The 12,759-nt window shown below is 37.0% G+C and overlaps 1 protein-coding gene across 1 annotated transcript in view; it reads right to left on the bottom strand.

The window, feature by feature from the left end:
• Nucleotides 1-5,250, bottom strand: part of CLHC1 (clathrin heavy chain linker domain containing 1) — a 29,506-nt gene extending 24,256 nt beyond the window's left edge. Inside the window, exons 1-2 of the mRNA XM_081264026.1 lie at nt 5,059-5,250; nt 393-580 (exon numbers count right to left, since the gene is read on the bottom strand). Coding sequence (XP_081120152.1) covers nt 393-580; nt 5,059-5,235 — 365 coding nt within the window. The 5' untranslated portion in view covers nt 5,236-5,250. The remainder of the gene's footprint in view (nt 1-392; nt 581-5,058) is intronic.
• Nucleotides 5,251-12,759: the final 7,509 nt, after the last annotated feature.

The raw sequence follows: 12,759 nt of genomic DNA, 5'->3' as shown, positions 1-12,759 counted from the left end.
TGTGCTCTATATGTGTAATAAGAATTGTAGTGCATTCTGCTGTCACATATAAATAAAAAATTAATTAAATAAAAACCAAAAGCTATTCCATGAATAAATTAATTAATTAAAATTTTTTTTCATGCAAGAAATTACCTAGAGAATAATTTTTTGCATCCCCCATTTTATGAAAACACAGTGTACCTCTGGTTTTCACAAAGTTCTCAAAATTAATACTCTTACTTGAAACATGTAAAAAAATATAATTAATAGGAGAGGAAAGCATAAAAACCCAGATTTTAAAATTAAAATGAAATTTAAAAGACTAATAACCTTTGGTTAAAGTTATATTGGCTGGTTATTATAGTCTAGAAACAATTATCACCTTTTGGGCTAGCTACTAATATACTTACTTTGCTTCAAGCTGGATAGCTCTTCTCTGATGATATACCAAAACTGTGGGCTCTGCTGCCCAAACTTTAAGTTTTCCATGAAGAAAAAATGTAGTTCTTCGGTCTTTCTTTAGCGTCTCAATAAAGGCATCATATTCTTTTTTGATTGAAGTAAGAATGGATTTGTATGCAGTGACATAGTCTATTACCTGAAATATGATATTTCTGCCCATGATACTGAAATTTTTTCTAGAAGACTACAAGTCAAAAGCCTTACAAATAGCATTAAGATTATTTATTAAATGAAGCATGATTAATAATTAGAAAGCTAAAAATTTTACAGAAAGCTCATACATGACTGGGCACTAAAGACAATATTTATTGAACATATGCTCCTTATGGATCATTACAGTGGAGACTGATCTTAAGTACCAGAGAGGGGAGAAAAAAGACTATTTCTGTTTTACTTGTTATAAACGCATACCATATATTATGTCAGTTAAATCTAATACCAAGTTAAATTTTTCCAATTCTCAATCCTTTAATCACATATCTTCTCTTAGTTCCTTCATCTAAGACCTTAAAATCCTGAATTCCCTTTACCTCTGCTTTTCTAACTTATCAATTCCTACTGGCTAATCAATGCTCTGAATTGATGTTGAGAGCCAGAGCCGAAGAGGCCCCAGCAAACTTCCAGCTGATTGGCTCCTCTGCGGGGATGCTCATTGGGCTGTGTCCTCGCCCTTTCAGACCACGGAGCTGCTCATTGGGGCACTCTTTTGGCTCCGCCCATGAGACCCAGCCAATCTGCCTCAAGAGCGGTTTAGGTGCTCACCAGAAGAGCTAGTGGTGGCAGTTGGACTCTCAGGGAATTCCTGGAGAGCTCGGGAGTTCGTTCCTGTTTGACAAGTGGCTCCTGAATTGCGCCCAGCCAGACTGCAGCAAATTCCTAATGCATGTCTATTCTCAAGGTGTCAAATGCAACTTTAAAAAACCCTCATCACTACATAGTCATGGTTTCCAGTAGTGTTTAAGTAAAGACTATCTCAGGAAAAATAACTGAAGAAAATAACAAATAACTTAAGAAAGGATAACCGAATAAATAGTGGGCACCTGCTGAGAACGGAAGGGTGTGAGATGAGAAGGGCCAACCTTCCATGTACTAGGTTTTTTCCTTTACCAGTTTTCTTTTTTCTTAATCTTGTACATTACCCATGCAAAAATAATCAAAAATACTTTTAAATAAGCTAGAAAAAAACCCAGAAAAGTATAAATAATTATGGTTTTCAAATTTTGCTCATGAGGATTTGAGAAGATACTGATGTGTACAGGGAATAGAAATGATTTGCCCAAAACTTTCTCTGAAGCCTGCAATTATGCTTTCTATCCCTGCTACATTCTAGACTCTAGTATCCCCCAGTAGTTTTCTTTAGCTAGTCAATATCTAGAAAAAGTTATCCAGGAAGACTTTCAGTTGATCAAGAAATAAAATAAAGAGACAATGAATCAGTGGCAAGAAGGAGGAGAAATCACTTGAGTAGGAGATAGGTACCGGTCTCTTTTGGACATGACCAAACTGTTTACCTTAATTAGAATAGGGGTCAATAATAGAATAGAGGAACAATCTATGAGAGTCCAAATTAAGTACCCTGCTGCTCCTATCATCCTCTACTTCATGAAGCCCTGTGATGTGCTCCAACAATCCAGCACAACTCAGATACATTAATGAGTAGATAATAGAACTGTAGTGATACCAAGATCAGATTTTCTGTCAGTTTGCTAGAAGAAACAGATTTCAGAAGAACCACCCATGATATCTATGAGAATGCACAGAAAATGCTTTAAAGTAGAAGATGCAAACTGGCATGCCACTAGTAGAAGACAGGTGGAAATTTTGCCTGATCCACAAAATAGGTTTAAGTTAAAAAAATTTCACCCCCAATAATATTTTCAGCTCCTCTTGAAAACTCTGAAAAGTCTACCAGCATGGAACCCACATTCATTAATGGCAATAATAGCTGGACCTTTAGACTGAGTTGATTCTTCATTTTACAACAGTAAAATTTCTCTCAGAACTAGTCACTTAACTCTTTATATCTTCATTCTGGCCTCTGCAGGAATTAAACTTTTGAGACTTTGGTATTAAGATTTCCATTAAACCCAAGAAAATCACAACTATACTTACTTGCTACAGGGATCTGAGGGAGAAAAAGAATGGCATTCATTCTGTCTCTGTTCCTACACATGGATCTGAACTATTCAGGAACACAAAAGTCTAGTCATTTTCTAGAGTCCAGTACCTCCATAAGACACCCATTTCTATAGAAACTCCCTCATCTAGCTTTTATCTTGTTTCGTAGACCTCTGACTCATTCTACATCTAACCCCAATTCTTAATATATGCATCTCAGCAGCTGGGTTGTGGCTCAGTGGCAGAGCACTTGCCTAGCATGTTTGAGGCACTGGGTTCAATTTTCAGCACCACATATAAATAAATAAAATAAAGTCCATTGAAAACTAAGAAAAAAAAAATATATATATATATATATATATCAGGTCCTCTCTGCTTTGATTCAGGTTTGATTCTCTAAGTCAAATCATTTTAAATATAATTTGGTATTTGTTCTCCAATTCCAAGAACCTGAGATGCAAGTTGATATTTTTTATCTTCTGTCCATCAGATCCTTCCAAGAGAGAAAGAACTGGGGGAGGCAACCAAATCATCCAAATCAATCAAATCAAATCATCTATCATCAAATGTGCTGGAATAATGTGAAAAATCAAAGAGAAGCTAGGAAAAAAGTTTCTCTATTCTCTTAAAAGGATCAAATGATTTCCATTTCAGAATTGTCTCTCAGTCTTGAAAAACAGATTCTTTACAAAATAAATAAATGTACAAATTTTAATTATAATGTGCAATCTAGATGGAAATCTTGAAAAACAGAAAGAAAGGGAGCATCAACTACAGATATAGATAATGTTTTTTAATTAATCACATCTGCTTTTCTAAGAATTAAATTTACCATTGGGCATGATTGTGCACACCTGTAATTCCAGCAACTCTGGAGGCTGAGGCAGGAGGATCACAAGTTCAAGGCCAGCCTCAGCAATTTAAGGAGGCCCTAAGCAACTTAGGAGACCCTATCTCAAAATAAAAAATAAAAAGGGCTGGGGATGTAATTGAGTAGTCAAGACCTCCTGGGTTCAATCTCCAGTATAAAAAAAAAAAGGAGGAGGAGGAGGACGAGGAGGATGATAATAATAATAATAATAACAACAACAACATTTATCAACACTAATTCCAAGATCACTTTAACTATACTAATTTAGAACAGACTGCTCTTCAGATGACAAAAATTCTGACAAAGTGTTAGCATTTGGGCATGCAAAGATAAGTAGGTCATGCAACTTTTCTTTGCTGATTTCACACAAATAGAGTCTTAGTAATGACTTATATTTATGAAACCTATTCAAAATAATACCTTTATTTAAAACATTGACCCAGTATATTTCTTAATCACCAACTAAAAGACCAACATACAATGAACACATTAGATACAACATACAGACAACACATACAATGAAGATAATCTTAAGCAATTCTAAGGAAGAGATATTCTGTATGATTTAAAGGGAAGGGGAAAAAAAACTCTCTATACTCTCATACATATGTATCAAGTTTCTTAATTATATATATCAAAGTATATATCACTACTTTGGGCTCACTTTTCTGTAAAGTGAGGCACTAGGTTTTTATTTAGAGGAGAAATAATTGACTCATAGTGTACTAACATTTAAAAATTAAGCAAAACACTGAGTTCCTATTTTGCCTGTAGCTATTTTACCCAGAAACTAAGAAACTTAAGGTAAGCACTTCCTTTAGGCAAAGATGAAAGGATGCTGATTTCTGTCAGGGTACCTTCCAAGGGAGAGTTAAAAAAAAATAGCTAGGCAAAAAAATACATGTACAAATTGTAAATGTTTATAAGGAAAAACGATTATTTCTAAAATCTCAAGGAACTAAATCAAATATATAAAGTCATAACATTTTTTAATCTGATCTCTATTATTTCCAGTGTTAAGTCCAGTCAAATTTCTTGCTCATGCTTATAAGACCACTAACTACAAGAGGTATCATGTTTTTATATCAAGTATTTTATTTGTTTATTTGTTTGCCTATTTATTTAGAGTCTGGGTGCTATGTTACCAAGGATGGCCTCAAATTCCTGCCTCAAGGGATTCTCCAGCCTCAGCTCCCTAAGTAACTGGGCTATAGGTATATGCCACCATGCCAAGCTCAAAAGGTCTCAATTAATATGCTAAATCAAATTTAAACCAACATTTAATGATATCACAAACAAACCCAAAACAATAAGGAACTAGCAAGCTCTTGATTAAAACCCAATTCCTAACAAGTTAGATGCTACCTTCAGATAGAGAGATCAAAATGATTATGAGAAGATAAAAAACAACCTGTTAAGTTAAAATAACTAAAACATTCATTAATAAGTAATGTAAATCCAGCATTGCATTTTCCTCATTCATCCCTTTCTGACAAACCAGTAGAACTTCCAAAAACCAACAAAAAGAATGAGGTCAAACAAGCAGTGGTATTTTTAAGGCAGTTATGAAGATAGGACATTTCTACTCTCATGAAAACTTCATTGCCTTAAGAGCATTAAGATACCTTATTAAAAACATTTTGGTATATGATGTAATATTCATCAGCAGGTCCTTCCTCATTACAGCCCACTCTTTCAATTTCTGTAATTATGTATCTTTGCATACTTTCCAAAAATTCCTTGTCACATCTACTAATGATAGGAGGAAGAACTGCATGTTTATGTATTTCTTGGATGGACATAAGTCACAATCTGCCCACTTAGTCACCAAAGAAAAGTGAAATCTTGAACTGCTTTTGTAACAAAGCCAAAACTTTGATAATCCTGAAAGAAAAAAGACCATCAATTAATCTAAAGGCTTAAAAATTATAAATTGAATATTAATCTAAAAAATCATATATTTATTTGAGAAAAATTCCCATTGATCTGTTTTTAAGAAAAATATTTCAATCTACAAATTAAAAGGTCTATGCTACAGAGTAGGGTATAATTCAGTAGTAGAGTGCTTGCTAGCATGTGCAAGGCCCTGGATTTAAGCACCAGAACAAAAGAAAAAAAGAAAAAAAAAGATCTATGCTATTCTAGGCCATGTAGATATCTCTGGGATAGAAATACCAAATACTAGTTAATTAGGAGCTCTTCCTTTATTAACCAAGCACAACTCCTCATATGTATCATATAATAGATGGTTTAACGCAACACTTTCTTTTTCTTTATTTTTTTTTTTTCAGTGCTGGGTTTCAAACTCAGAGCCTTGCACAGGCTAGACAAGTGTTCTACCACTGAGCTATACTCCAGCTCTCAATTTATTTTTAGATCACACTTTAATAATTATAAGGATACTTCAGGCAGCTAGAAAACTCAAATGAAGGTTTAATATTTTACTTGTTTCATGTGAAAAACAAGTTAGTAAGTCTCTTGATGACAAAAATAAGGTCAGATAGGGCTGGGGTTGTAGCTCAGTGGTAGAGCGCTTGCCTTGCATATGTGAGGCTCTGGGTTCGATCCTCAGCACAACATAAAATAAATAAAAATAAATAAAGATATTGTGTCCATCTACAACTAAAAAAATTTAAAAAAGGTCAGAAACTCCCCTACCCAAGTGCTTACCTGGCCCAGTCACAGTTGTCCAGTATACAGTACCTATGAAAAATTAATTTTTATAATAGATTTTATAATGATTCGCATCCTTGATACAAAGGTGCTAACTGAAAAGTAAGAGGCAGGACTTCTGTTAAAATCCATCCAATAAGGCTGGGGATAGGGCTCAGCAGCAGAACCCTTGTCTCACATGTGGGTTTGATCTTCAGCACTGGAAAAAAAAAAATCTATCCATCAATAATGTCAAAGATAACAGTACTTTAGGGAGTACAGTTTTCAAACAGCTTTTTACAATGCTTTTGGCAAAGAATCATTATTCAACTGAAATTGGATACAGAAGGTGATTCCTAAAATTCACTCACATTAACCCATTGAGTAGGCTGGGGTTGTAGCTCAGTGGTAAAATTCATGAATTTGTGTTTAGCATGTGCAGGGCCCTGGGTTCAACCCCCAGCACCAAAGCAAACAAAAAAAGCATACTGTCATTGTATTAAACATCAGACAGAACACTTGGTTGGCTTTGTCTGGCAAGGAAAAACATTTTAACTTTTCTCCCAATTACAGAAATATATATCCATGGAATAAAATCTGAAAATATAAACCAAAGAAAACTATTGAAGAAAACAAAAATCATCCAGAATCCTATTACCCAAAGATAATCATTATATTTTCTACCAATCTTTATAAGCATTGGGTTCAAATTCTATATTCAGTTGTGTATTCTAATTTTTTCACTTAATTTTTTTTTAATTCTTTTACTTGTAGATGGACACAACACCTTTATTTTATTTATTTATATGTGGTGCTGAGGCTCGAACCCAACGTCTCACATATGCTTGGCAAACGCTCTACCACTGAGCTTCAACCACAGCCCTTTTCACTTAATATTAAAAGCACTTTCTATTTTGTTGTTTTCAACACATAAGTTCTAAAGATTGCAAAGTATTTCATAGTATGATATTTTATAATTTGTTTAACCATCCCCCTAATTTTGGATAATTTCACTATTATAAATAATGCTGTAATGAATAAATTTCTAAACCAATTTTATGATGTTTTGGCAATCAAATTGACATCTGGTTATCTGAAATAACATATATATTATTTTCTATATAACTATAGAAACTATATAACTATAAAACCTATATAACTATAGGTCATAAAAAAAAGGGGAGACAACCAAAATAATTTTGAAGTTTAAGAGACCAAATTAATCTTATACTGATGAACTAGATAACAAAAAGTCAATTTAAACTACAACAACGTAATAACCCATAAATGGATAAACAGTTTTCTTAAATGAAAAAAAATCAGTGAATTTTTATTCATTCCTTGAGCCAGTATTTATTGTCTACTAAGCACCAAATAATATTTCACAGCTAGAAATTCAGCAATAAATAAGATAACGCCACTGGCTCCTTGGAGCTTAAGATGTAGTAGGGGAGACACACTAAAAACAATGTTTGTTTGTTTGTTTGTTTGATTTTTGTGTGTGGGTGGGTGGGTGCTGGGGATTGAACCCAGGGCCTTGTGCATGAAAGGCAAGCACTCTACCAACTGAGCTATATCTCCAGCCCCAACAATGTAATTTTAAATTATAAAAGATAAAAATCAAAGGAAGAAGGAATGGATTTAATCACCAGGGAACAGATGGTCAATTCAGAATACCAGTGGCTTCCTATAACCTTTAGGATAAAATTCAAATTCCTTTACTTGACCTATTAATGCCCTTTAGGAACCAATGACTCTTTTTCTCTCTGATAAAATCTACCCTTTTCATGTTCTTGTCCTTCTCCCCATACCATTCTATCCTCACCCCTATGAATTTGCCCTTTTACCTTAGGATCTTGTATATTTCTCCCTTCCTGCAACTCTCATCTCACACTCATCTTCCCCTTTCCCCAAAAAAATTCTCTCTCTCTCTCTCTCTCTCTCTCTCTCTCTCTCTCTCACACACACACACACACACACACACACACACTGCATCACTAGTTCTCCAGATCTCAGCCTATATGGTTTCAGGAAAGCTGCCCCGAATTCCCTCAGACTTGGTCAGTGCCATTGACATTGTTCTCCTATAGTACTATGCACTTCCCTTGTCACAGAATTATTACACTGTTTTATAGAGTTTCTGTTTATATTCTCTGCCTCTCCCGTTAGGACGTATATTTGACAAGATCTGGAACCAAAATGTTCTCATCCCCATTACCCCTCCTCCACCCATGTGCACTCCAGTACATAGTAGTCCCTCGAAGAGTGGGTATTCAACAAATATTTGCTGAATCAGCAAACAAAATCTTGTCTCAGAAGACAACTGACTTATGGTGGCCTCAAACCAGGAAACAGTTAAATTATTTATTCCTTAGAATATTCAAAATGTCACTGAATTACATATATCAACTAAGATTGCCATTCACTTATTAATTCATACTAACTTAGCTATATCTCCAGGTTCATTCACTTAGGGATACATTAAAACAAGTCACCTGTATTCCCAATCAAGTCTGTTGGGTCTAGTAAATGAGCCACTGCTACACAGCAGAGAAGGCAGTGTGAAGCAATGAGCAGAGTACTCTGGACTACAGATGTCTACCACGCGGCCTGCGCAGTGGTTTCATTAATGAGGTTCTAGGCATTAAGTTAGTTAGAAGAGATCAAAATAAAACACACAGACAGTACCTTATTTTACATTGCTAGGTCCGAGACGGCTCGCCTCCCTGATTCCCGCCTCTAGCCACCCAGCAGGGCAGCAAGGATTACTCTGGGCTAGCAGGAGAGAGAGAGCGAACACGCAGGGGAGTAGCCTTTTATTTGGGGGGACAAGAGATTCAGGGGAGAATTCCATCCAATGAAGGTTGAGGGGGGGCTGTACTCCAAGGTCAGGGTCAGTGATTGGGTCTCCAGGGTCAGTGGTTACGCACACCCCCACACGGATGGGCTCTCTCATCAGGAAAGGGTCGGGATAACTCCGACACAGCCAGAGTGCCTCAGGCCCTTAACGGGAGTCACCCAATCACGTGTCAGAATGGCTCCCCACACAGATGCTCACAGAGCATTTCACTAACCTGTGAGAGAGGAGAGAACATTAAGTAGAGAACATCCAGTGGAACAATATAGGGTAATGCTTAAGTTGTGCTATACTTACTTCTTCAATAAATACTGAGGACATCTACGTGTATCTGTCACTATTCTAGGCACTGGAGATACCAAACTGACTAAAACAAAATCCCTAACCTCTCAAAAATTACATTCAAGTAAAGACAGACAACATATAAGTGAAAATATATGACAGATGCGGCAAATTGAATGAAGAAAAATAAGACAGTATGGGGGATAGAGTACAGAAGCTGGGAGGGTGCTATTTTATGTAAGACAGGGTCAAGAAAGAGGAAAACCTTCACTGACTAGGTGACATTTCAGAAAACGTGTCATGCAGATTCCTAGAAGTGGTTGAGGCACAGAATAGTAAATCCAAAGGTCTCAAGGTGGGACAGTATATTTAAGGAATAAGAAGGCCTGTGGGACTTGAAGAGAGAAAGGGAGAGAAGAGTTAAGGTCTGAGGTAGCTGTCACATCTTGCAGGATACAGGGCCATGAAGACAGGACTACTACCAGTTGATTTGGTGCCCCTTTCTCTGGGCGGTTTTGGTAAGAGGAATACTGAGCTGGATTGTGGCCTTCACTTGTTCCTGTGCTGGAGCAACAGTCTCACTTATAGGAATTTAGACTTTGCTCTGAGTGAGATAGAAAACAAAAGAATGGCAGCTGATTTACATTTTAAATTAAAAATGACAGCTGACTTTCATTTAAATTGCTGGGACTGCTCTGTGAAGAATAGATAATTGGGATAAAAGAGTCAAAGCTAGAAGTATTTTTAGAAGTGTTCTCTACATATACTGAAAACAAAGCCAAGATTTCCTTACAGATTAAATGTGGGGTATAAAAGAGCAGTCAGGGATGACCATACAATTTCTGGCCTTAGCAAATGGGAAAATGAGAACTGCCATATATACAGATGGGAAGTGCAATTTCCTGAGATCAGGAGTCTGTGACTTGTCTTTTACAGAGGCTGAATACACATCTAGATATGTGAATCAGAAGTTCTGGGAAATGGTCTGAGTGACAGTTTATGAATCTTCTGCATATAAATGGTATTCAAAAGTTATTAGGATGAGATAACTTGGGAAATATAAATAAAGGAGAGATTTATACACTGGGGTGCTCTAAGTCTAGAGGTCTCATGGGTTAAAAATAAGACCCTGGAAAAGAGCTTTTAGTACAGTAAAAGTGTTGAGATACCCTGAAGTCAGGTGAAGAAAATGTTTTAAAGATAAAGGAAGTGATCAACTGTGTCAAATGTTGCTTACATCAAAGAAGATGAAATGACTAGCTTAGCAACATGGAATACATAAGTGCCTATTACAAGAGCTACTCCACCAGAATGGTGGGGCAAAAGCCTGACAGAAACAACAATGAAGAGAAGGCTCAATGAAGAGAAAAACTGAAGATAATGAGTATAAACAAGTCTTTGAGAGTTCTGTTATAAAAGTGGAGACTAGTTGGTAAACTATAGATGAGGAATATTCCAGGAAGAAGAAAAGAATGAGTTCTTCACAAATGCCAAAGCCATTAGACAGCATAAGTCAGTAACTTCAATCAATTCAATGTAACTAAAATGTGAAGTGAGCGATGGGTTTAGCAGATAAGACTGTAAAAAAGGCAGAGGCTGATATCATACTCATGAATTTGGATTTTATAGGGAAGGTGACCCATTTGAAGTAAAGCAATGACAATCATTTTTACTTTCTAGAATGAATATTTTTGAGGGTACATTGTGGGTTAGAAAGGGGAAAAGAGTGGAGATAAGTAACCAGTTTGGTAAGGAACTCTTGTAGGAGAAAATAAAGGAAGTACAAATTTGGGATGGGGAGATAAAGAGATAAGACATAAAGAGGAAGGAAGATGCCACTCTCAGAACTTAGTGACACAGACTAAAAAAGCCTGGGGGTGTAGCTCAGTGGTAGAGTTTTTGTCCAACACTAGGGACAAGACCCTAAGCAGGGACTCTGAAAAAATTTCTTTTTTTTTTTTTTTTAGAGAGAGAATTTTTAATATTTATTTATTTATTTATTTATTTTTAGTTTTTGGCGGACACAACATCCTTGATTGTACGTGGTGCTGAGGATCCAACCCGGAGCCGCATGCACGCCAGGCAAGCGCGCTACCGCTTGAGCCACATCCCCAGCCCCTGAAAAAAAATTCTTAAAGCTGGACACAATGTCATGCCCCTGGTAGTCCCAGTTGAGGCAAAAGAATCCAAAGTTCCAGGCTAGCCTAGGAAACTTAAACCCTGACTCACAATTAAAAAAAATTAAAAAGGGCTGGGGATGTAGCTCAGTGGTAAAGCAACCCTGGGTTCAATCCCTAGTTAAAAAAACAACAAAAAAAAGATGACATTAATAGTACATTAGAGGGCTGGGCTCAGTGGCAGAGTGCTTGCCTAGCATGCGAGGGCACAGGGTTCGATCCCCAGCATCACATAAAGAAAGAAAAAAAGAAAGGTATTATTGGGAGTCTCCAGGCTCCAAAGACTAACTTCCCCATCCCCCAAGAAGAGCCATCCAATGGTGAGCCCTGCTGGCTTATGTGATCCTGCCGTCCAATGGTGAGCCCTGCTGGCTCACCTGATCCTTACCTACCAATTAGAATGCACCCCAAGCCAGCTGTCAATAAAACCTTTAAATTGTTAAACTGTTTCAACTGTCAAACCATCCCCAGCTCTATAAATATGCAGAGCTGCCTCAATAAACCTGCATTTTTTCTCCAACGGCAAGCCTTGATTGTTCTTTCAGGTATTGTGTCTATTTACAACCATACATATATGTAAAAAAAAAAGAGAGAATTAATATGAATATTTATTAGAAAAGATTCTGTGGTTTGTAGAGAAAAAGCCTAACTTGCTGTACACACTCCAAAATTTTCCTATCAGGACCTCCGCCAATGCTCTCCACGTCCAAACTTCTAAATTCTACAACTAACCATTTGAACGTTTCTTTCAAATAAGACTCCATTCTTACATTTATAAAACTCCAGAAACTTTCGACATATTAAATCCTTTCACACCGAAGAGTGACATAACCGGCCCAGAGCCTTCCTCCAGCGAGGAGACTTGGGGGTAAAAAGTAGGCTACAGAACGGCTGATGCCCCATTTTTGAAGATTTCATCTGCGTTCCGATTTGCCCCTTTCCCTTTCCCTGGAGGTCTGAAAGGCGACGCCTAATTCTCCCTCCCTCCCTCTGCGACTCAGTAAGAGCAAGAAGGATGCTTTCATGCTCACACCCCTTTCCCGCTTCTTAAGCCTTTCCGTCTAGTTACTTTCGGCACAGTCCCACCCTCCCAGAAACCATTACTCCGCTTCACCTCCCCTCGGTTCCTTACCTGAATCCCTTTCTCCTAACCGCACTCCAATGAGTGCTTAGTGACTGTAACTAGGGAGCCTGGGGTGTGGAACTGCATCTTGGGACAAGTAGTTCTGACCAGAGGAAAGCAGTGGAAAACTACAATTCCCAGAATACACTTCCATTACTTCCGTTTTCTCCAATCTCATTAGCCACTTTGAAAGACCCTCTTAGCCACCTTGATGGCCTGCGAAAAGTCTTCTTAA

The sequence above is a fragment of the Spermophilus citellus genome, assembly GCF_964194105.1.
Source record: "Spermophilus citellus genome assembly, chromosome: 13".
In the NCBI taxonomy this organism is placed as follows: Eukaryota; Metazoa; Chordata; class Mammalia; order Rodentia; family Sciuridae; genus Spermophilus; species Spermophilus citellus.
Note: the sequence above shows the minus strand (reverse complement) of the source record. Positions and strands in the feature narration are given on the sequence as shown.